The following is a 23,867-nucleotide window of genomic DNA, read 5'->3' on the forward strand; positions in this document are numbered from 1 at the left end:
GCTTTAAGATAATTTAATCAGAAACGATGTCGTGTCTCACCTGACTTCTATTATGGCTCTGATCAACCTGAAGATTTGATTATAATATTTTATTCTGTGTAACTGATTCCCCCAGAAGTTTTCCTTCATTTTTTTCCTTATTTTTATTTAGCCCAGGGAAAAAAGATATTTGATATTAAGAATCTCTTTTGCCTTCAAGAGTGAACCAAAACCAGGTTTATCCATCAAGCTAGCTGGCGGCCAGTGTGAGGGAGACCTTCCTGGCCGAACACCAGCTGTGTGTTGAGATATTCCCCGTCAGCAGTGTCAGAAATGGGAGTGTGGGAACTGCTTCTGCTGCCAGAGTCTTTAAACAGCAGTCTGATTCTGGACCAAAGTAAGAAGTCCTCTTATCGGTTTTTCGAGCGATGTTCTGAAAAGGTGGAGATCATTCCTCCTTACTGCCCAAATGTTGAGTTTAAAATTATGCGTGGAAATCTTTATGCTGAAATTTCAGGGAGTAACACAACCTTTAATGACATTAGACTTTATTGAGAAAACATTGGATATTTATGTTATTTCCAAATTAATTGCTTGATCAAAATATATTTGTGTGACAACCTATTTGTACTTTTTGATTCTAAAAGAAGTTCCTGTAAAATCCATAGGTCCAACTGAGGCTACAATGTTGTGAATCTCTAAATATTTTTAGAACCTATACATTTCATTATGCATTTAGGGAATCTTGAATTAAAACAAACACAAATTACTACTTCAGATTGAATTTGATAAATTATGATTAAAATCAATTATATAAGAAATTTCAATGCAGAAATTTAACTGAAGTAGCTGGATCAAGTGCTAAAAGAGTGACTAAATCAGCATTATGTCCAAGGATATTGTTTTTATACAGTCCCGTGGCTAAAAACTTCAGTTTTTACAGTCTTCTGTCTTCACTGCTATAAAGACAGAAGAAGACAAATGAAACTGTAGAACCCATCATGTTACAAAGGCCTTTTTTAATGTTTGCTACGCCAAAACTGCAAACATAACCTCAAAGAAAAGCATTGAGGCCCAGAAAACGGCTGTACTGCCTGTTATCAAGTCATCCGTGTCATGAGGAGGGATGACTAAATCAGGCCAAACAGTAAATATTTCAGGATGTCCAATCTATTATTGATGAACGGCTTTACCTTGCAGAGCAGACAACATATCAAGTATCTTTCCAGTCTCCTCATTCTGCTCTCCCTAAAGTCCCAGGAATGTGGAGCTCTGACCTACAAACAAAAGCTATCAACACAAACCAAAAACTTTTTTTTTTAAATTAATCAAAACTAATGTCAAGTTATACTTTTGTGACATTCTTACAGATTTTGTAACATCCACTGTACATTTCTCATCAGTGGCGGATTTGAGCAAAATGATTACTTTGTCTGAAATAAGGAACATTTATTAAATCCTGCTTTTACTGTGAAAAGGTCTTTCTGTAATTACATGTCTGATTAAATCTGATGGAGATTAATCCACCTGAAGTGTGACGCTCACGGATTAGTTTGGTAAACGTCGACCCGGCAGAAACGACTGCTGTCGTCGTATGAAACCAGAAACAGAAAAATGACGTTTTATTTCTGGGACTGAATAAAGTCAGACTTTAAGTGCAACATAAATGCTCTGCTCACGTCGTGTCTTGGGAAAGACCATGCCTGTTTACCACGGATTAATGTCAGTCGCTCCTGATGGTGCGCAGAGTTAATTTCTCTTTGACTAATCCCGTCACTAAGAAAGGTCAGAGGTCAGCATGAAAAACAAAGCAGCTGGGGGAGCACGAACTCAAGTCCTCTGATTCATGAACTCAAACTTAGATTTCCACCCTCCTGCTGTCTTCCATGTGTAAAGTGTTAAGACAATAAAAACATGGATACAAACTGCCATTTATTTGTGATAGAAACTCTGTGTTGTCATTTTAGCGCCGATGTTCGGGTTGGGCTACTTACTGGTGGTGTTTCCACACATTTGGATGATGCATTTGCTTTCTTTCTCCGTCTCTCTTGAGTTGAAGGGGCGGACCCGCACCGCCACCTTCACCGAGGCCCCTGCCATGGCGATGTCTTCTCAGCACCTCGGGGGGCCTTCTCTGGAACCCAGACGTGGGGCCTGCAGGTCTCTGAGAGGGAGGACAAAGTGTCTTTATTAAAATTGACTCTTTTCTATGCCCAACATGATTTACCCCATTAAACTTTTATAATTTTTTTTCACATTACAACCAGAAACCTTACTGCATCTTATTGGGACTTTAAGCAGAATTAATTTTTTTTAAAAAGAAGTAGGGAATATGTACAAAGTGGAAAGGAGAGATAGTTTTCAAAATTCTTTTTAAAAATAAAAATTCTTAGCAGAGTGACGAGCAAGTCTTCAGCTCTACTACTTTTTGGTTTACTGGGGTTTTTTTTCTGTGATCTTCAATTTTCGAGTTAAGCCACAGATTTCGTATTGGATTGAGATGGGGAACTGGAACCTGACCAGAGCTGGACGAAATGGCTGAAAAACATGTCACCGTGTAGGCGTTTTAGACCAGTCGATATTGATAATTATTGATTAGTTTTTAGTTTTAAATATCTGACATCCTGCCAAACTGATGGCGTGACCTTTCCTGTTTTATCCACAGTTTTCATATCATGCCGCGGTTGTTTACTTTTATGCGCCTGAAACCTGAAACCGGTGCTGAGCAAGTCACTCGACAGGTTGTCGCTAGGTAACCAAAGAGGGAGGAAGTTGCTAGGTAACCAGAGAGTAAGTTAGTTGATATCGCTCACCTAGCTTAGCTCGCTGTGAGAAGTTGGGGTGCTAAAGTATTTCCTCTGCCTACATCTCCCAGAATGCTGTGCGGTTCTGGATCAGTGAATATCAGATGTATTATCTATTGACATTGATCATGTCTCTTTCACAATGTATATTGAAGGTGTTTCCCTCTTCCTCATGCTGCTTGCTCACCAAGTTCATTGAGATCTCCACAAAGCAGCTGGTTTACACTAATTTAATTACCCACAGACGGTCACTAATCATTAATCAATGATATCTAAAGGCGATTGGTTACAAGGGGTTTCATTGAGCGATATCACAGTAAAGACAGTCAGCATGATGCCACATCCTTTGGATTTTTATTTGTGAACAAAATCTGAAAGCTATGTATTTCCATCCACTTCACAATATCTTCAACCTTTCATGGAAGATATAACATAACAATTTTACTAAAACTTGTTACGTAATGAAACATAAGAGAGTAATGAGACAAAACACAAAAAATGTTTTGTCTCATTTTGTCTCATCTCTCATTTTGTCAAAATGGGATTTTCATACTATTGCGAAACGATGGGACTGACTTTTGACTTTTATGTCAAAACACACTCAACATTTGTTGTGCAAGTCATGTTACACAGCTGTTTTCTCATTTTCATATTTGACAAAATAAAAAATAAAAATAATAGAGCAGCCCAATATTTTGCAGTTGAGGTGACCAGGACAAAGGAGGCAGGCAGGGACGCATGGCTGTAAAATAAATAAATAAATAAATAAATAAATAAAGGTCATGCGTGGTCAGCTGCAGCTGAGGAAGATGGATAACAAAGCTAGCTGTAACAAAAGAAGTGCAGCAGCAGCTAAATGTCAAGATGTTTATCTGGATGACAATGGGACTGAAACAGACCAAAAATCTGGGAAGTGGCATCAATTCAGCAGGGCAGCTTCATGTCACATTGTCTTACAGAAATAAATTTAAAAAAACATAACAATCAATTTGCTTCTGATCAGTCTGGGTGTGTTTTAGGAGCATGACTCATCGTCAAAGTGTAATCTATCAATGTTAATGTCAATTAAGAGACCAGTACTCTACAGTCAGCCGTCACTGCTGCTCCCTAACCTTACAGAACATCCTTCAGAAAGAGCATACTCATTCCTGTTGTTCATTAATATTCATGGACCGAGGTAATTAATGTATTAGGATGCGAATATGCGCCCTCATTTTATGGTCTAACTGTCTGTCATCATCACTGATTCATGTGTACCTGCTGTGTCATCCTGCTCTCCTGAAATCTTCATAAACGTGGCACCAAGCATATTCATCTATCAGAGGTGTTCGAGAAACCTGTACCAGCAAAAAGGCTTTTAAGGTTTAATCTTATTGTAGTGCAAACATGATACTGCGGATGATAATGACACAAAAATGTAAAAGATTAGCAGTGAATTAATATTAAAGATTTTTTTTTAAATTTTCAGTTAAATTAAAATTCTTACTGGGGGCTATGGAATGAAATTAGACTTTTTACAATAAATTTTTTCGAACATCTTTTATTAGTCTTCATAAGGGGGTATGATGACCATAATCTGCTCCATAAAGCTCAGGACAATCAGCTGATGCTGCAGCTCAACTGGGCGGCCACCATCTTTCTGGTGGCAAATGCTGTAAAATGCCCATACCCTTAATATCTGTCCTAAATGATCACGTAGTAAGCTACTATTTTGGAACGGAGCCTCATAAAGTGGTGACGTTTGCTTCATATTTTGGCACCTTTTCAGAATGACATGCTGGTTTCAGGCCTATGGTGGGATAAAAGTAGCTAATATTTTTTGACGGTTCATTCAAAGAACAAAAAAATATATAGCCGAATTATCATTTCTGAAGATGGAAAATAACATTTACTTAAGACTTCAGCCAGTGACTCTGCATTTATGTCAGCCACCCCTCCCTCGCATTTTAAATGTAACCCGTTTTATAATTTATAGACGCAACAAAATAACATGACAGCGTGACCTGTGTAAAAGTGTAGAGTATAATGTCATTCTGCTGCTGAAGGCTACCGTGTTTTCATTACTGACAGCCTTTCCACTGGCCGCGCCCTTGTGCTCATTCACTCCCAAGAGGTTTAACACCAAGTAAAGAGGGACCGTGTCATTCAAAATATTTGAAAATGGACGACACACACAAAAAAACAGGAAAAACGGGGTCGCCTTACCTCCACACAGTTCCTGGGAACAGACCGTGTTTTGTCGTGCCTGTAGGTTTCACATCCAGACCCCGTGGATACCTCCACTTCCGCCGCTCTCCTCCAGGTCTGTCACCAGCCTCTCCTCCTCCTCATGAAACTGGGACGGGGAGGAGGATGTCAGCGACGAAATCTGCCGACCAAGAACACCCGCCTCTTCTGCCCCGACTGGCCTTTTCCGCCCTAACTGGACCTCTCTTGAGGACTGAGGAGGGAAGGTGGCCCCTTTGGCCGCAGCTTTGGGGAAGCGAGGCGGTCAAAATGGCTCTGTTGTCTCGGTGTCTTTGGTGAGGATGCTCGAGCTCCACTGAGCCGGTGACATCACCACCGGGGGGAGGAAGCGGCATCGATGCAGTACGGAGAAGGCAGGCAGGGGAGGAGGCGGTGGGATGAATAGATAAAGATTAGGACGTACATTAGGACCCCGTAAGAGCTACGGCAGGAAAAGAAAATATTCAAGCTAAGAAAGATGTTACTGTGCATTATATAAGGGAACATACAGTACATACGTTTTTTATATATATATTTCAGAATAGGGGCGGGACGATAAGGGAAAGCATTATGTAAAACAAAAATGCACATGTGAATCTTAATAAATTAAAATATCATGGAATATATTCGAGTATAGTTATTTTAATAATTCCAATGACAAATTAAAACAAATATTTTGAACACATTCAGTACACACAATGATTTTAAGCAAGCATAAGGCAACAGTCCAGAAGAACAACTCCTTTTTAACAGGCAGGCAGGGCCGTTTAGCTGAACCAGACCACAGAGGGGCAGACTACTGGAAGGACAGAATTGACAAAATGATGTTGTTCCTTACCAGTTGCTGGAATAATAATAATAATAATAATAATTATAATTTCAGGAGCAACATCCATCTAACCTTTTGCTTAGTTTTTCCCGAATGGCTGATGCCAATCCAGTGACTATATGTGTAAGGAGAAGCATCCAGAACAAGCATACTCCATAGAAAAACAAAAGTGGACATTATTTGAACTCAGGACCTATTTGTTTTGAGGCAGCAGCTTTAACCACAGTGCTAGGATCGCATTTCCTGGTTGGAAAGAAATCTACTAACCAAAATTACTTTACATTTTACTTAAAATGGTCCAATAAAAATGTATCCCAACTACCTTGATCAGATCTAATGTCAGAAGAGGGATTTTGGGGAGAAGCCTTTAGTCAATATAGTTTGATTAGAGAACCAGAAGAAATTGTGTCAACACCTGCACAGCTCAACGGTTAACGGGTATCTGGCTTGTGCTGTAAGAACGATCCTGCTCACAATTGTCCATCACAAAACTAAATCTGTCCTTATAAAGAAAAAAATAGCAAAATCTAGAAAACCAGTAAGTACTTTTAATGCAATCTGTGTCTTAAGTGGGAAGGATTGAAAACTGTTCTAATGAAGGCATGAGGGAGATAAAGTCTAGTGATCAGAAGCTCTGTAACTGGTAGGAGGAGGGAACTGAATGATCAGGTTTCAGTCAGTGTGAAACCTGATGCAGTTTTATTTGTGACTTTGCTCTTTGCACTGACCAACCGCTCCTATAGTCTCCAGCTCTCTGTCATAAATGCATTGTGTTTTACTGTGTAGCGTAGCATCGCTCCTGGACGTTCTCTGGGTCCTCCCCTGAATCATTTGCAAAACAAGATCATGATAAGTTCTGACATAGACACCAAGGTCTGTCAACATCTTCATCAATTGCTGGATAGAGGAATGACAGGAGGTTTGAATAGCAAGTTAAAACAATACCGCTTTAAAAATTGGTTTCAGGTGAGCTTAGTCAGAGGAACGTGGAAGAGCTGAGGCAGAAAGCAAAGAGGCAAATTGAGGGAAGGACAAATTACCAGGGTGACAAAGCCTGACACTAACAATAAGTGAATGTGCTAAAATGCACAAACACAATAAATAAGTTAAAAAAAACACACACACACACACACACACACAAAAAGAATGAACATAGCAAACATGATGTAAGTAAACAAAAGGATCTTTCCAGCAATAATAAGAAACTAGAATCACAAGACTGATCAAAATACCAACACAAAATCTAAAACCCAACATAAGACATGCTACCTTTTCTAACTGCCCTTTAAATCTGCTCTACATGACTAAATTTGGTGGCCCGGCACTCTGAATAATTGACTTCCTGACTGAGCTGTTGCCTTGATCCCGACTCGAAGGACATGTTTTCTTAAAGAGATGCACTTGGAGTGTTTCTATCCAAGTGCGGACATAAAAATGACCACCTGTGTCTTTCAGCATGGAAACCACAGATCAAAGTCCAGGTCTGATGAGTGCTTGTGACTCATACATGTCCTGTCAAAAGATTCTCCCACCTGAGCTGTGGATCTCTGCAGCTCTCCCAGAGCTCCCATGGTCCTCTGTTTTATTTGCGCCTTTCCAAGCCTGTCAAGTTCTTTTCTCACCCATGTTCTCCAACAAATCTCTGAGACTTTCACAGATTTAAGAGTAAGCTTGATTTAAGAGTTCAAGTTACATACAGGTAGATTTCATTTTTGAATGGTCAGTTTTTATTTTGGATATTTAAAATATCTCCAGTGCGGAGTGTCCTGTACAAAATTAAAGTTCATTACTGGCATTGTTGTACCATTATTAATATATTTGTTGAAAATGGTTTCAGAAGGACAATATTATCATTTATGGCAGTCATTTCTGGGAACAATTTGTCATCCAGCAAAATCTGTTATCGTGATAGGACCATTTTTTTCAAACGCGAACTCGGGATTTTACTGGAATGACGGTCACCACACGACCACATCCTAACAGCTTTCTGTGAGAAAAGCGCCCTCTGGTGGTGGATTACAGACTCAAACAGAGTCTTTTTGATAAGCTCACAATAAAACTAGAATTTGTTATTGTGACTACTTTTATACTCAAACCCTAAAAGGGTGACACGCTCACTCCCATTAGCTTTAGTTTATCGTAAACTGATTTTTTTTTTTTTAAATAACTTTTCTAACATTGCAGCATATTTTCAGTTGAGAATTAGGTGCAGCTGTGTCACATAAAGGCCTTTAAAGCAACGTGAAAACCTTTCTATAGCATATCAATGCTTCTGATACAAGAACAGACACAAAACAAAAAGCAGAGACGATTGTTTGACTATATTGATGGAGAACTGTTTATTTTTTCAGTTTAGTTCAGTTTAGTGACATTTAACTTTTAGCCTCAGTTTCAACAATGACAGAGAGAAAATATTCTGGTGACAGAGGTATCTGGTACAATGGGTAGATTACACTTTATTGACAGTTCACCTTAATGTGAAAATTCTTTTTTTTTTTTTTTTTCAGAGAACAGACTGCTAGCACAGCAGCCTCCTCCATTTTTATTACACTTTACATCCATCACAGCCACGAGGGATGACGAGCCTTGTCTTAAGAGATCACGGTGATTTGAAAAAAATAAAAATAAATAACAAAAATCTGTAAGTTCACAACTTTAAACATGAAGTGAGAAGTTCCAACTAAATGATGTCTGTTATGAGTTAATATTGCTTGACAATAAACCGGAGTGCTTGTTCATGTAATACTCTGCACTGGAAAATTCTCATGTAAACGGTTTAGAAAGTTTGAGAAAATTACTCGTGGATGTTGTTTTGTCTGACGCAAGAGGCTGGAATGAGCCACTCAAACTCTGACAAAGCTGGAGCAACGTTACAAAAACACCTTTTTCTTTTTTTTTTTTTTTGCTATTAAGCTGGTTGGTATTGTGAAGTAAGTCGAAGGCTTCTACCACTAAAACGATAATAAGATGCATCTGCAGTAACACAGGATCAGGCTGACATTTAACAGCACCTTTCATTAGGCAGCTTTACAGTACTAAGTGTGTTATTTAAGAGTAAGTTTATGTATTTGCAGGGGAAAAAAACCATGCTGGACTTCAGTATATAAAGCCACCGTCACCCAGCCATGCTATGCATAGTGCACAGTGCTCGACGTTTTGTTAGATACACCAGAGAATTGCAGTGTATTGATGTCATTTACAGGAAATGTTTAGGGCAAGACTAAACCTCAAAGCCCAAGTCTGATAAACTGGATCACTCCACTTTAGGTCCGCTCCTCATTCCCTTTCTTCATTCTCATCTATAGGGGTGCACCGATTGCAGCTTGTTAGCCGATCACTGATATTTAAAAAGCCTGACCTGCCAGTTCAGACTTTTTTTTGTCTAAAAAGTTGTCTACTTCATAAAATCCTCCCCACAAAAAAATCACACTTGAAAAACATCAAGTGTTTTTAACAAATCATTCTGTACTAAGTAATCTGTTTAATTAGGGCAGAAGCAGAATTTAAGTCCCTTAAATGCACAAGCTAATGAGTAGAACAGCTACTGGACGGCAAATACGTAACGGTGAAAGAAACACTGAAAAGAAACATCGAGGAGTGTATTGGATAAAACTTTGTATCAGATTAATCTCTGTGCATTCAGTCCAGAAACGAGCCTGGGGAGCGATAGAGTGGCTAAGCAGAAAAACTGAAGGCGAAGGGGGAGGTAGCTAGCATAGCGTCGCTAACGTGCCTGATAGCCACTCCTTCTTTACACAGTTAGCTTGCGCTGGTTAGACAATTGTATTATTTACATCACACTTCACGATATATCTGAGGCTTTTCCCACACTCTCCCTCTGGCTGTCGGTGGACATGACCCAACTGCGCACCAATAAAACTTTAGAGATTTCACGTGAGCCAGAACTACCCGCGTGCCATCACGAGCGCGACCGTCCGTCCGCCGCTTTACAAAATGCACATAGATGGCACTTCATCATCAGACTTTTTAAAAAAAAATGTATCAGCGATAACCGTTTTTGCCAATTGTGCCTCCAGTTCCTTTGAAATGAAAAGCACAGGGAGTGCTATTGAGACTTTGTGCGAAGTTTCTCCCCTGGTGGAGGAGTCACTGCGGCACCACCTCCTTCATCGAGGCCAGCGCCGAGTGGATGCGGACGTGAAGCCGGTTTTCGAAGTCGTAGCCTGTGAAATCCTCCTACGGGAGAGACGGTGAAACAGGAAGTTATTCATTTTAGTTGTTTTTTTTAAAAATTTGGTATTTTATTATAAGTACTCATTTTGGCTTTACCTTGGCTTGAAGTAGGAATGATCTCCCCTTTGCCACTGTCTGAATCCAACAATGGAAATAGTACGGTTATAACACAATGTCCATAAGTACACAGATGAATGTTTTTTTTAATGCAAAAAGCGCAGACCTCTGGTTTTGCGAGGAGTATGCATCCAAGCTCATAGACGGCGTACGGCTGGATGTAGGAGTTGATCTGTCGTCCGTACTCGTCCCTGATGGCTTGCTGGAATGACTGGATCACATGTGAAAAGGAAAAAAAGATAGTATAAGCACCATTTCCAGTTTAGATTAACTCCATAATTATTCTCTCATCGGAGTAGAGTCCTACCTGAACAGCATCTCTGATGTTTCCTTGGCATTTCAGGATGGAACCGAGGAGGAGGTGTTTCAGGCCTCTGCATGAAGGCTCGTCTACACTCTGCAGCACTGCAGTTAGAACACAGGAAATGATGGGACGTTTAAAAAAGACATTGCTGCGTGCATTTAGGCTTGTCGAAAAATGCAATAAATCAATCAATTGCATGATAAATTAAAAGCTCAATAATTTCCTTCTGCATGATTCATCATTTTTCTCTTTTCTTTCTTTCCACCAAAAACTGGATGACAAAACTCTTCATTCTGGTGTTTTGGTCTCAACCAGCTTGTTTTTTTGTTTTTTTTGGAAGGACAATCTCATTTACAGACTTCAAAATTCATTTGATTTGCTGTTTCTGTTGTTCTGTCTATTTATTTTGGACTTTTAAAATGTCTGAAATCCTCATTAGAATGTAACGTTGATTGAACTCTTAAAATGATCTTAAAAGAACAATTTTATCGTTTATCGCGATAACTTCTGGGACAATTTAACATCCAGCAGAGTTTGTTATTGTGACAGGCCCACTGGCAGGATTCATGTCTGCAGAACTTTTTCCACATTTTGTCACATTACAACCACAAACGTTATTGCGTAAGTGTCAAACTCAGAACGTGTGGGCCAAATCCAGCCTGCCCTTACTATTTTTGAAAAAGGACTTCAAGATAGCAGTGGTGTAAATATTAGTCAAATCAAACAAATTTAGCTGTAATGTTGATTATTTCTAAAAACACAAAAAAACACGTATTTTCCTTCTATTTCACAATGATGCACTGTTTTGTGTTTGTTTATAACATAAAATCCCCCCAAAACCACACTGAAATTTCTGGGTTCTGTAACTCTTCCTTCCTTCCTCCCTCTGTAGGTCGGACTGACCTTGATTCATTATCTGCAGTTTGGTGGAGGAGCAGTTCTGCAGCGCTTTCCACAGATAGAGAACCTCGATCACCCCGAGGATGCACAGCTGCCTGGTGGGCGAGACTTTTCTCAGCCTGTCCGCCTGCAGAGAATCGTAAAAACAAGAAGTTAAACTCCTGCTACTTACCACCGATCGTTCTTTTAAAATAAGAATAGCATGTGTTGCTGACCCTTTTGACAGCAAACTGCTCTATCTGGTTGTTTTTCCTCTTGAACAGCTTCTGGACATCTTTGAAAACTCCGTTTGCTCCGTCCAGGTCCCCTGACGCACCCTGACACACTGAAAGGAAACGCAGTCGAACAGAAACAGTTCAAAAGGCCCGGTCTGCGAAGAGTCCAAATAAGGCGAGCTAAGCTGTGTAAAGAAAAAAAAAAAGTTGAACGCGCGGTACGTTGGTTCCATGGTGGTTTTCCGGTCTATAGTGGCTGTTAATGTTCAGCTTTGTTTAAGTAACAGAAGCCAATATTTAAGCTTGGTTGTGAGGATTTTTGTTTTAGCTTAATTGCATAAATGTTGCCAGCATTCATCTGTCACCCACAGACATCTTTTGGCTGCACAGTTTGGCTGCATAGACAAATATAATACGCATCGTCTTTTCTGCGTCTACACGGACGCGCTACTGCAGGGCATCAAAACATGGAGCTGTGCTGCCGTACAGTGATGCTGTGCTGGATTTATTTACTAATCCTGCAGCTCAAAATTTGCATTGCTGGAGGACATTTCAAATTCGTTTAATATTATTTGTATTTCATCTTCTTTAAATGTTCCAAATATTTGCCAAACATTAACTTCTGTCACTGCAGCTATGCCTTCTGGTCACCACGGTGACCGCGCACATCTTTGCATGCCAGCTTGCACCAACTTTTCAAAAGTGTTAAATATAGCCGTGAAAACCTAGTGATTTAGCGGACGCACAACTGCGCCTCTGATTTTTACTTATGTTGCTGCGCAATCCCGCTTGTGTGTGGTTTGTAGATCAGGTTTGCTCAAGATGACAAATAGAGATGCACCGATTAGATATTAATATATGTATTGGTCCGGATATGGAAGAAAAAAATTCTAGATCGAGTATGAGCAATCATGTGGCTGATCCATAAGGGGAGATCATCAAAGAAGTATAAAATCAGTTTTAAGCTGTATAATACCAGTTTTATTCCTGTAGTCATAAGCTTCCAAAATTCGATTCATTATTGTTTTATTTAATTTTTTTATATTGTCCTAATGAGGATACTGTATATGAGTCACTGTTTTGTGTTGGGGTTTTTTTTTTAACTGTATTGTATGGATTTTAATATTTAAAAGTTTTGAGAACCGGACCATTTTGAATCATGTTGTATTTATATTTATTATGTGCTGATGTAGTTTTCTGTCTGGCAAGAAAGCTGACTCACCTCACTGTAATCACATCTACCTAATGCTATAAATACAGTTGAGTAATTGATTGATTGGTTGACAATTTCGTCTAATTCTATTTTACATAATATTTACAATTCCTAATAGAACTTTCTGAACCATTGGGAAGGTTTGCTGCAGTTTATTTTTTTTACATGTTTGACCATGGTAGTCAGCCTTTTGTTTTTGTCAATTTCTTTACTGCTTATTTTACATTGGCTGTTCTACTCCTAAAAGAACTGAACAAATTAGAGTTGAGTTGTTTTTACATGTTTGACCAAGCTCATGAAGCTCCTGGTGTATTTAAGTGTGCTGTACTGGTGCAGAGTTATTAACTCAATTTGTAATTCAGTATATTTACATCTGTGTTTAAAAAAATAAAATGTTTTAAGTCAGTTCAGCACTGCTTTTCTGTATTGGAATTGGCCAATACTAAATCTCTAATAACCTTTAGTAGATCAGGCCTACAATGTTTCGTTGGAGGCTATCAGTCTTACCTCCGGTCAGGTAGGCGTAGTAGCACTGCGACCAGCGGGACTCATTCTTCAATCGCTCAAATGCTCTGAAGGCATCTTCAAAATTCAGCTCTATCATGCTGCACCAACCTGACACAAAGAACAAGCGGAGGCAGTCAGACCGGCCCCTCGGCGGACCGCGCACCAACGCTCACGGCTAACCGGGAGAGAAAACACGTACCAATTTCATAGAGACACACATGCTGGATCTCTCTTTGGTCTGATGCAAGTTCTAATGCATCATGGAAACAGGCCAAAGCACTGTTGATATGGCACTGGGGACAGAGGAGAGAGAGAAAGCACACATACTGACAGGTAAACACTAATCGTATCGGACACGGACTGTTACAGATGTGTCGGATGAAAGCCGGATCAAGAGACGTCAGATCGGTGAGTTCACAAACCACGAAGCATGCATCACTGACTGAATGCCACTTTTTGTTTCCTTCTGGACAAACCTGACTGGTGTGTGTGGTTCCAGATGGTTACCACCTACTCCAGGCCTGTCGTACGTACCTCCAGTCTTTGAACTCGTCCCTTGAAGAACATGAAGAGGGAAGAGTTTGGATAAACCACAGACTTTCTCTGCAGGATGGCTTTGGCCTCTAGCAGCCCCGCGTGTGTGTCAGAACCCTCCAGGGCAAAGAAAGGCAGCACCACCGTGTGGTACCACAAGAGGGCCAACCTGAGCAACAGAACAAGACATTCAGATCAGATTATTCTGCTGATCCACTTCAACGATTATCAAATCTCTAATGCACCCAAATGATTGATACCTTGTAGATTTCTTCTTGTTTTGCTCTTTCTTGGTTACAATTGCATGTTTAAAATAATCAAAATGCAGTTTTCAAATAATATTACTTCCAAAGATGTCCAAGCCATCCTGATTTTAGATGGAAAATAAAACGGCTTTCCTTGTTTAATCATACTTCTACTGATTCAAAAGGATTTTCTGTGCTAGTTTTCACTGACTGAAAGTCTTAGCGCTGTCAATCAACTTTACAACTGTACTCTTTGCAAAATGTGCTAAAGATGGAGAAACGGCTTACTGTTACAGGAAAACCGTTTGTCCGCTGTCATTGGCAAAACACTGAGTGATTGACAGTGCTAAGACCCGCCTCCTGGCTCTGATTGGTTGTTTCTAGTTAGCACTGGGAGAAGGTATAGAAGCTTCATTTTTTCACAGCTTACCTGTCTCGCGCCATACTGTCATAAATAGTGAAAAAAAAAAAAAACTGATTTTTGATTGGCCTAGTCAAAGTTCGGACTTAAATCTGACAAAAATCACATTAAAGTTGAATTACTTAAAAATGTATTTTTTCACATCAATTTTTTTATACATTGCCATTTTAGAAGTGATGTACTCTTTGAATTTGTTTTAGATACATGGATGTCTAAATGTAACATGTATGGTGGCTTTGTGGTGTGTGTGTGTGTGTGTGCGTGTGTGTGTGTGTGTGTGTGTGTGTGTGTGCGTGTGTGTGTGTGTGTGTGTGTGCGTGCGTGCGTGTGTGTGTGTGTGTGTGTGTGTGTGTGTGTGTGTGTGTGAAATTGAGGAGGTTCAAAGGTGGTCGTGGGGGTCGTGGGGGTGGGGAGTGGCGTTTGCCCAGGGCAGCATTCATGTAAGAACAGCTACTGGAGTTGTTAACTAAAGGAGCGGCACACTTCTACAAAGATGGTAGAAATCCTCATTTTATATCCACCGTTTCTTTATAACAACTATTCAGAGCAGCAAATGCCCTAAACATGCACAGTTGGTGTAACTAATTTAAAAACATCAACATTTCTCTCACTGTTTACAAATCGTTCTAAACTACATACATCACTTCTGCGGGTACAGACTCGGGTCAACTCACGTAGCCAGCGGCGCCTTCATATCCTTACTCTCGCTCGCATACATGAGGGAGGACAGGCCCTGGAGACGGTCTCCAGGGAAACCCAGCAGGTTGATGATCTTGAGCAGGTGTGGCGGCACCATGGAGATGCACAGGTGGAAGAGGCCGTAGCCGAAGCTGACGGAGCCCTTGAGCCGGTCCAGGGCCTCGGCCGTCACACCGTTCTCCACGTTGTGGTTGGCGTTGTCGGCTGAGAGCGACTCCTGGCTGCCGGAGGCCCCCTGCTGGCAGCTCTCCTGCAGCTGACTGATGTCACTGTGGCATTTGTTGTACATTTTCCATGCCTTACGGAGAATCCAGCCTCCTTTTATATAAGCTGTCGGTGAATGACAAGGACGAGCAATGATCATTTGCACTGAAAAGAATGCTCAGAAATGCTGGGTTTGTTGTCTCAACCCAGTCATAAACCAGTACATATTGCTTTATAGATCCAACGAGGGACGTAGTGAGTTTTGGTATTTTTTTTAAATGGTCTTGATAAATTGTTCTTTTGGCTTTTTACGACCAAAATACTAGGGATCCACTTTTTTTACTTACGATACAGATATCTGAGGTTTAGTATCGACAGATATTGATACAGAAAAACAGCTGAATTGACTTGAAACTAATCTTTTTTTTTAAACATAGACATAAATGTACTGAATTAGAATTTTTTTTGATAACTCTGCAACAGTACAGCACAGCTAAATACACCAATAGCTTCATGAGTTTGGTCAAACATGTAAAAATAACTTTAATTTGTCCAGTCAGTGTAATTAGGAGAACAACCAATGTAGAATAAATAATAAACTGACAAAAGCAACAGACTGGCTACCTTAGTGAAACATGTAAAAATGAACTGCAGCAAACCTTCTTTCTGATGGTTCAAAAATATATATAATATATAAATATAATGTAAAAAAAAAATTTAATATAACATAACTCAGAGCACAAAACATGGAATTAGACTGAATAGATGTGTCCTTACGGATCGGGTACATTGTCACCAATTCACGATCTAGAATGTTTTTTTTTTTTTAAATATCAGGACCAATACAGATATTAATATGCGATCGCTGCATCTCTACAAAGTACCTCTACAGTCGTTGTCCTTAAAAATACTGAAGAAACAAGACAAAGAGAAATAATGAAAGCATAAAATGTTTTGACTATTTGAGGTCACTGATATGCAATGATGTTGTAAATTGGTCTAAATAAAATATCTATTTAAAGAAAAAGTATGTTCGGCCATTTGTAAAAGTCAAACCAATCCCTCAGAAATACCTTTTGATGTATGTTTCTATGTCTGAATGAATGCTAACATTAGCATGTATATCAGGAGGCTTCTGGGTCCATTTTTTGGTAGCTGAAAACAGTTTTTACCCAGATCAAGTTAGGCTGGGTTATGCAAGCAATTGCACAAACTTGTTTCCCTGCCCTCATGACAAACACTCTCTTACTTTGCACATTTACCAGATTTTAATACCAAAATGCTTTTTAATATTTAACTACTAAATAAAGCTTGAAGTAACATGAATCTGTATGGATTAGTCAACACTTTTCAGAGTCTGCTCGTCCCGTGAGTTAGGTTTGGTTACCTGAGAGTTCCTGTTTGACGAATGACAGAACCGCTAGATACACTTGGCAGTCAGCAACAATGATCTGTCTCTGTAGGCGGTCCACCACAGCAACGCCCGACATCTGGGAGTCCATCTGTAACCCACACAGACAGGCCCACGTGTACAGTAAGCAGCGTCCACTTGAGATGTTGCCCATGAATGCTTTCTGAATAACCCTGAGGAGGCCAGGCAGCCCTGCGGCTACTCGTCCAGCTTTAGATTGAATTTCAGGGACGTCCTAATTGAATTGGTTTGCTGGTTCGGCATGATCTCACTTGCAGTCTGGATGATTACACCTACTGCTGAGGATGTTAATGTCGTTATCTAAAATCTGTTCCTGGTGAAATGTTAGAAGATATAAGAAATATTAGAACCCAACTGAACGTCCAAATTGGTTTTATTCTTTTCTCCTGGCATTATTTCTGCTTTACCAGAGGTTCTATTAAAGGAGGCTCTTGTTAAAGGGGCTGTACTATGCAAAATAAACTTTTTTGAGCTTTACGTCATGTTATAATGTTATTCCCTCATCAAAAACACACCTGAAGTGTTGAATTGATTTTTCATGCAGGTTTGGGAAATCCTTTAATCTCCTGTGGCAACCATTCTGCTGTGCAAAACACATCGGGGGACATGAGCAATTAGCAAACACCTGGTGGAACTGTGCATCTGCTGGGCTCATTATAGGAGCTCCTTCTCAGTGCAACGCTGGTAAAACTGTTTTTAAAGGGTTAACAGAGGAGCCATGTTGTGATGACTTCCAGAAGGCGGAGTTTCAGAAAGAGCAGGAGATTTTAAAGAGACAGAAGCCCAATTTCAAGCTATTAAATTACAAAGTCAAATTTCTTTTAAGTCATACTTGATATAATTGGTATTTTTATAACTGCAGGTAACAAAGTTACTTGATCATGCTAGATTATGCTACAAAATGGCACTATGTGCCTGGAAAACACATAAGACTGTCCCTTTAACAGATACTCAGCAACCTAGATTAGTCTCAAGTTTATCCTTTACTAGTTTCTCCCAGTACTTACACTCTTCTTGATCTTGTTTCGGATCGTCTCTAACACTCCAGCGCTGTCGCTCTCACAGAGTTTCTCAGTTGTCTTCAGATCATCACAGGCCATCTGCATCTTCTCCTCCTCGAATGTCATCATGGCGTTCTGTAGCGAAGCACAGGAAACGTCCTCCAACCATTTAGGCTTTGTACATTCACAAGCCCTCAAGGCGTTGTGAAGCAGAATGTTAAATGGACTGAACTTAAACGATGCTTTTCTACCCTCAAATGTGCAAGGAACTTTCAAATTACAGCTTCAAACAGCTACAAAATACACATTGTTCACTATAAGAGTTAATTGCACTCTATGCCAACATACAAGCCATACATCCGTTTGAATTACATCACTATGTCAATGTTTTGTTCTGTTCCTCTGATGAGATTCGTGCTTGATCTAGCATGCTAACTGCAAAGGAGTCTTATGTAATAGAGTAACAAAAGGATGCTTCAGCATAACCCTAAGTGGGGCAGAATGGTGACATCTGCACAGCTGTGTGTGGGGCAGGAACAAAGGACAAAACTTGTCCTTAGCTGCAGCACAGACAAATAGGCATCACTTTAAAGCCAGCCACAAAACACAGTAATGACTAAATACAAACATTGCTATAATACTATAAACTATGCCCATTGTGTTCTGTTCTGATTCTTGAAATATGTTTTTAGCCATATTCAATGATGAACGTTCAGTCACCGAATACGCCCATGTGTTCAAATAATTATTTGAATGAATGGAGGTGAATTTGAAATTCCAAAACGAGAGAGTCATCATCAGCGCAGACAGAGCGTCTGCGTGGCGTCGGATGCGATTAAGAACTGCTACTTATGTGTCATTGCTGTGACGTTAGAGTAGCACTTACTTTTAAAGTCTCAGGATATTTTGACATGTCCAAAAGACCTCACTGCAAACTGGGTTCGCTTTTGATTAAGTTATTATCAGGAGGCGAAGTTTAAATAATTGAATTTAAAAATTGATAGTTACACACAGCCAGGTGCATTCATCAACCAGCAAAAGGAGATGACATCATCTCTGCCTTCATTTTATGATAGGGCCAACATGAGAGGATATGACAGAGTGTGAGTTTGAATGCGAGTGTGAGCATCACACCACATTATGAATCATCTCCCTCATTCAACACTGACAGATGCAGGCTTTCAGTGATCTGCTCTACTTGCCTCAGCAATGCATTTCTTCAGCTGAAGATGCATCCATTATGCTAATGGACAGGCAGGAAACAAGGGAAGATACCAGTGGTGACAACATGAGGCCTGCCTTTTGACAGACTACATTATCTCAGGTCTCACATCTAACATTAATTCTGAGGTCTTCTCCTCTAAAACTCGTCACTGCCTTCATCTCTTTGCCGTAGCAGTGCCTTCCTAATGCACAACTCACCAGAAAACTGACGAAGCTCGCTCCGAAGCTCATCAAAGGGCTGTGCGTCCTAAAAGAGGCGTAGAAATGAGGGAAAAGAAGACATAGAGACAATGGGTTACAAAATGTGGCAAACTCAATTACAAGAAAGTATTTTTTGATCTTTCAGGTTTTTTGAGGTTTGTTTTCTGTTAGTAGACAGAAAACCAGGAGAACAATACACAAAAACAGCTGCAGACTTTGACTTTTCATGATGGCTCAAACAGAGCGAACACCAAACACGCCGTCATGACTGACTGCAGTCTATCATGCGAAGACAAGAATCCAAAGCAAGGTTCAATATGAAAGATTATGAAGTAAAAATCCAGTTCATGTTTATTTACCAATGTGCAAATATGCAAATTAAAACTGATAGAATAACACTTTGGGCAAAACCAACCAAAATCTCCAAGCAGTGAAATGTAAAACAAAGAAAATACTTTTTCAGATGGATAAACAGCATATTTGTAATGTTCTACCTTAAAACTAACACTTAAATTGTTGGTCAACTGTTTTCAGTAACTTCAGCAAGACTTTTAAGTTAATGTCCAGCAGAAGTCACGGTTTATGCCAGCTAGATGATAGCAAGCTAGCATATTCTCCAAGACTTTGATTATTTCTAATCAATAATCAGTATCAGCTAAATCCTAGCCATGAGTTAGCTCATATTTGGGATCTAAAAAATTTCTATTCAGTATACTGTTATATATTTAACCCTTTAAAGCTTGACCAATCAAAAAATAGTCTGAAAATTCAGATTTTTTAGAACTAGAATCTTCATGAAGCCTTGAAGCAAAATCTAAAAAAATGATTTTGCCACGTCATTTCTTTTATGATATATTTTTTGTATCAGATTTCATACGGCAGGCTTCTCTTAGAACTTTCGGCTCACAACAATGTGAGTTTTAGAGGCAAAAACAAATGTTGCCTATAACATTTGGAAACACTTTAGAAAATTTTTCTTAGTTTTTTTTTCCACCAACAACTTTTTATAAGCATTTATTTCACATCGTGGTAGGAACTAAAAGAGTTTCTGTCCTTGTTCAGGCGAAGTTGTACCTTACACATTTTACAGTAGATGTGTGCAAAATGATTTCAAGAACAGTACTTGCATCTCTGTTGGGCTTCCCATGTTGGAAAATGATTAATGTCATTCTTTCTCACATCTAGAGGTACACTGCAGCTACAGGGTGCTGTTGACGTTGCTTCAGGAGAGGAAAGTGGTCTACCATACTTGATTTTGACCTTTCTTGCACTTGTAGGAGAAGTGCCAACTAAAGCATTTTAGGTTGTAGCTTCAGCTAATCTCTTCTGTAGAGGTTTCAAGCATTGATGATGGAGACTGGAACAGTGACCATCTTTGGGAAAGATGGTGCATGATAATATATCAAGAAGAGCAACACCTCCCATGAACTCATGTGATTCAACAATGGCTGGCTTGGAAACCATTATATGAGTTTTGGAGTGGATGGAAGTCTGCTTCATGAGGAATGGAAATGAATTGAAGAGTGGAATAGGAGTGAACCAGGACAACAACCTAACTGTGATCTAGTATGACAAGTAGTGGACCTATTTCTTCATTTGTTGGCATTGAACCAGTGGAACATGTTCTGCAATCCTCTGGAGCATTTCATCAGGGACCAAGTGCTTGAATATACTGTATGTATGGAGTCATGTAACATCTGTTCTTTGAGCCTTCCTCAACCCTGGCAATGACATCAACGTATGGAACTTGACAGTATTTTCTCCATTTGTATTATTTGTTTTTCACATTAGTCTTCACTGATTCATTTCTGACAGTATCCAGGGTGATTGTTTGGACCTCAATTGCCATATTGGTCTGGTTTACACTTTGATCATCATAGTCTTCATCATAGTTGGTATCTAACTGTCTTTCATCATGCATGGCCAGGGAGTCCAGTCCTCATCATCTTCTCCTTACTGCTCTATATAGATTGACTTGTCTCACATTATCATGTTGATGACTATTCAAAGTATTTTCTTTCTCTCTCTTCTTCCTCTACTCTTTTCTAAAATATATATAAATAACTACTCGATACACCATAAACATTATGGTTTTAGAATAAGCACTATTGTGAAAAAATATAAATAAATAATTTTGAAATGACATTTAATGATGATTATTGAGTAAACAAAAGCTTGTGGCTGATTTGTGGCTGGTATGACATTGATTACTTTATAAAAATATGACATTAATGTTCAGGGATAAAGCACCTTAAATACCTGCAGTATCAAATATGATACACACATTTTAACACGATTTAAATGTAACATAACAAAAACATTTCTAAATAATTGTGCATTATTTCAAAACATAAAACATTACTTTAAAAAAGTGAATAACAATGTATATATATTATTTTTACTGTAAGTTGTTTAAAATTGGAAAAGACTTTCCTGGAAAACGCGTATGACCAATCTCATGCGAGACGACATTTTAAAAAGAGGGGGAAAAAATGCTTCCTCTGCCTGCAGTGCAATGATAATCCAGTAGATGGCAGAATATAAGTCTCAAATTGTATACAATAGGTTTTTGGGTAAGTATTGATCATGGTATAAAAGATAGAGACCACAGAAACCTATGTATCATTTATGATACAAATGGTGATATGGGGCTAAGGTCTGATTAGTCCAAGTATTAAAAAAACTTAACCATATTAGAAATAACCAAATAAAGTCACCTAGCTAGCTAGATACCATTTTCTCATATGTTCCAGTATTTGGGTTCTCTTCACTATAATTTAGCTCATATTTGGGTTCTGAATTGTTTTATTCAGTATAAATTTATCTAGTTAAGGTCTGGTCAGTCCAAGTATTAAAAAACTGAACCACATAAGAAATTATCAAATGAAGCCCAGCTACCTCAACAAGCTGGTTGCTACCTCAACAAAATACCACAACGGCCATTTAATTCAGGTGCTGTGAGTTAGAATCAGAATTTAACATCATTTCATTGACCGGATGTGCAATAACGTAATGAAACCCCCAGGCCAATGCACCCTGGGCGATCAGCCATATCCCCAATATTAAAGCCCAGGGCCGTCCAAAGTTGTATGGGACTTTAAGCAGAATCTTAATTTGAGGGCCCCTCTTCCTGTTGAAGACATTGCGATCAGTGAGTACGTTTTAAAACAGATTTGATGGCGTCTGAGAGAAGCAGCCAGGTTTAAATGGCTGAGAAGATGAATAGCTCAGGTTATCATTTGCTTAGATGTGTTTGTTCAGGAACCATAAAGTTTTATCTTGTAGCCTCAGATTGTCACCATTTTAACAGTATAATTAAACAGTGGATATTATTCTTCACATTTTCACAAAGACAAAGTAAACTTGGTGATTCCTTTAAAATATTATTATTATTATTATTTAACATTAATCAATTCTGAAACCGTCACATCAAGCTTAATAGTATTCTAGATCTCAATAAACAAATAGAAAACTTTTATGACTAGAAGTCCAAATTCAAGCAGTTATGGGAGTCCCCTGATGGTTTGAAGCTGCTCAGGTCGCTTATGCCTTAGGCCAGCTCATGTCTAACAACGACAGACTTAAAGGAACACACCCACATTTTGTTTCATTTCAAGTGATCATGTTTTCCACAGCACACCTTGTTCTTTACCACCCAAACTCGTCCACCTCCCCCACCCCATCCCACTTGTTGGTGCAGGAAAGAAAGGCTTTACCTGTATCTCTTGAAAAGCTCGTCGCTCTCTTTGAATCCGTTGTTGAGCAGCATGTTGATGCCTTGCAGAGCCATCTCAGCATCATCTATGTGCTCTGCCTTCTCCTCCACCTTCTGCTGCTGCTGCTGCTGCTGGGACTGCTCGGGACCCGCCATCATTTATTCTACCGCGCAGTGGCTGCTGGACTGGACGAGTGCAATGGAAATAAAAAATATAAACAAAAACAAAAATACGACCTCTCCGAGACAAACTCGCATCGGTTTCTGTCCGGAAATGTATAGGGACAGCCTTAAACAGGGACGCGCACCTGGTCGGATGCTTTAAAAAAAAAAAAAAATGAAAGAAAGAAAAGCCGCTGCGCTGCTTCCGCAGGATCCAGGAGACTGCGCCCCTCGAAAGGCCTCCGATGCCCGGCCTGAAATCAGACGAGCTCCGGTCGGCCCGGTGCTTTTCCAGCAGCAGCTGCCCGCTCAGAGGGAACGCTCTCCGCCGCTCGTCGCCGCATCCGTCCAGCCAGCCATGCGCGCAGCTTTCCTTCAGCTAATCCTGTCCGCCCGCAAGCATCCGAGGCGTTACATAACGAGGATGCTGCGAGGCTTCGCCACAGCCAGGACCCACGCAGCTGAACGCACGGCTCCCCAAACGGGCTGGCGTCACAACGCACGGCGGCTCGCCGGGAGGAAGGACGGAGGGAGCAGGCGCCCGGCCGCGCCCAGGTCTACATCCTGATGACACAGAGGCTGCTGGGGCTGATGAGGATGTATGAACACATTGCATTCTGATGCTTACGGTACTTATGAGCCTCAGCGTCTCTGAATAACGATAGAATGACGTACAAAATGTATAGGAAGGAAAGGTTAGTGTGAACCTAATTCCTAAAATAATGGCCTAAAACATTTTTT

The 23,867-nt window shown here is 39.8% G+C and overlaps 2 protein-coding genes across 18 annotated transcripts in view; both read right to left on the minus strand.

Annotated features, from left to right (window-relative positions):
- The window catches only part of LOC102225825 (kinesin-like protein KIF1A), a 48,327-nt gene extending 42,971 nt beyond the window's left edge, over positions 1–5,356 (minus strand). For 6 of the 16 annotated variants that reach the window (XM_023339420.1, XM_014473428.2, XM_023339419.1 and 3 more), the window contains exons 1-2: positions 4,989–5,354; positions 1,974–2,143 (exon numbers count right to left, since the gene is read on the minus strand). In XM_023339420.1, the coding sequence (XP_023195188.1) occupies positions 1,974–2,079 (106 nt within the window). In that variant the 5' untranslated portion in view covers positions 2,080–2,143; positions 4,989–5,354. Of the gene's footprint in view, positions 1–1,973; positions 2,144–4,988 lie in introns of all 16 variants that reach the window. The other 10 variants (XM_023339413.1, XM_023339414.1, XM_023339412.1 and 7 more) reach the window with 2 other exon arrangements.
- Positions 5,357–8,307: 2,951 nt separating this feature from the next.
- LOC102226946 (tetratricopeptide repeat protein 39C-like) lies at positions 8,308–23,754 on the minus strand. 2 transcript variants are annotated; one of them, XM_023339492.1, is made up of 15 exons: positions 23,273–23,754; positions 22,966–23,150; positions 19,247–19,295; positions 17,831–17,959; positions 16,779–16,893; positions 15,163–15,517; positions 13,823–13,991; positions 13,488–13,581; positions 13,289–13,396; positions 11,569–11,678; positions 11,357–11,480; positions 10,457–10,554; positions 10,256–10,360; positions 10,129–10,167; positions 8,308–10,035 (listed from the first exon to the last, which is right to left on the minus strand). In XM_023339492.1, exons 2-15 carry the CDS (start codon positions 23,121–23,123, stop codon positions 9,946–9,948), a joined length of 1,743 nt encoding a protein of 580 aa, XP_023195260.1. In that variant the 5' UTR covers positions 23,124–23,150; positions 23,273–23,754; the 3' UTR covers positions 8,308–9,945. The 2 variants fall into 2 exon arrangements, with proteins under 2 accessions (XP_023195260.1, XP_005811405.1); XM_005811348.2 differs by having other exon boundaries at positions 22,966–23,754.
- Between the last annotated feature and the right edge of the window lie 113 nt (positions 23,755–23,867).

The sequence above is a fragment of the Xiphophorus maculatus genome, chromosome 9 (assembly GCF_002775205.1).
Source record: "Xiphophorus maculatus strain JP 163 A chromosome 9, X_maculatus-5.0-male, whole genome shotgun sequence".
In the NCBI taxonomy this organism is placed as follows: Eukaryota; Metazoa; Chordata; class Actinopteri; order Cyprinodontiformes; family Poeciliidae; genus Xiphophorus; species Xiphophorus maculatus.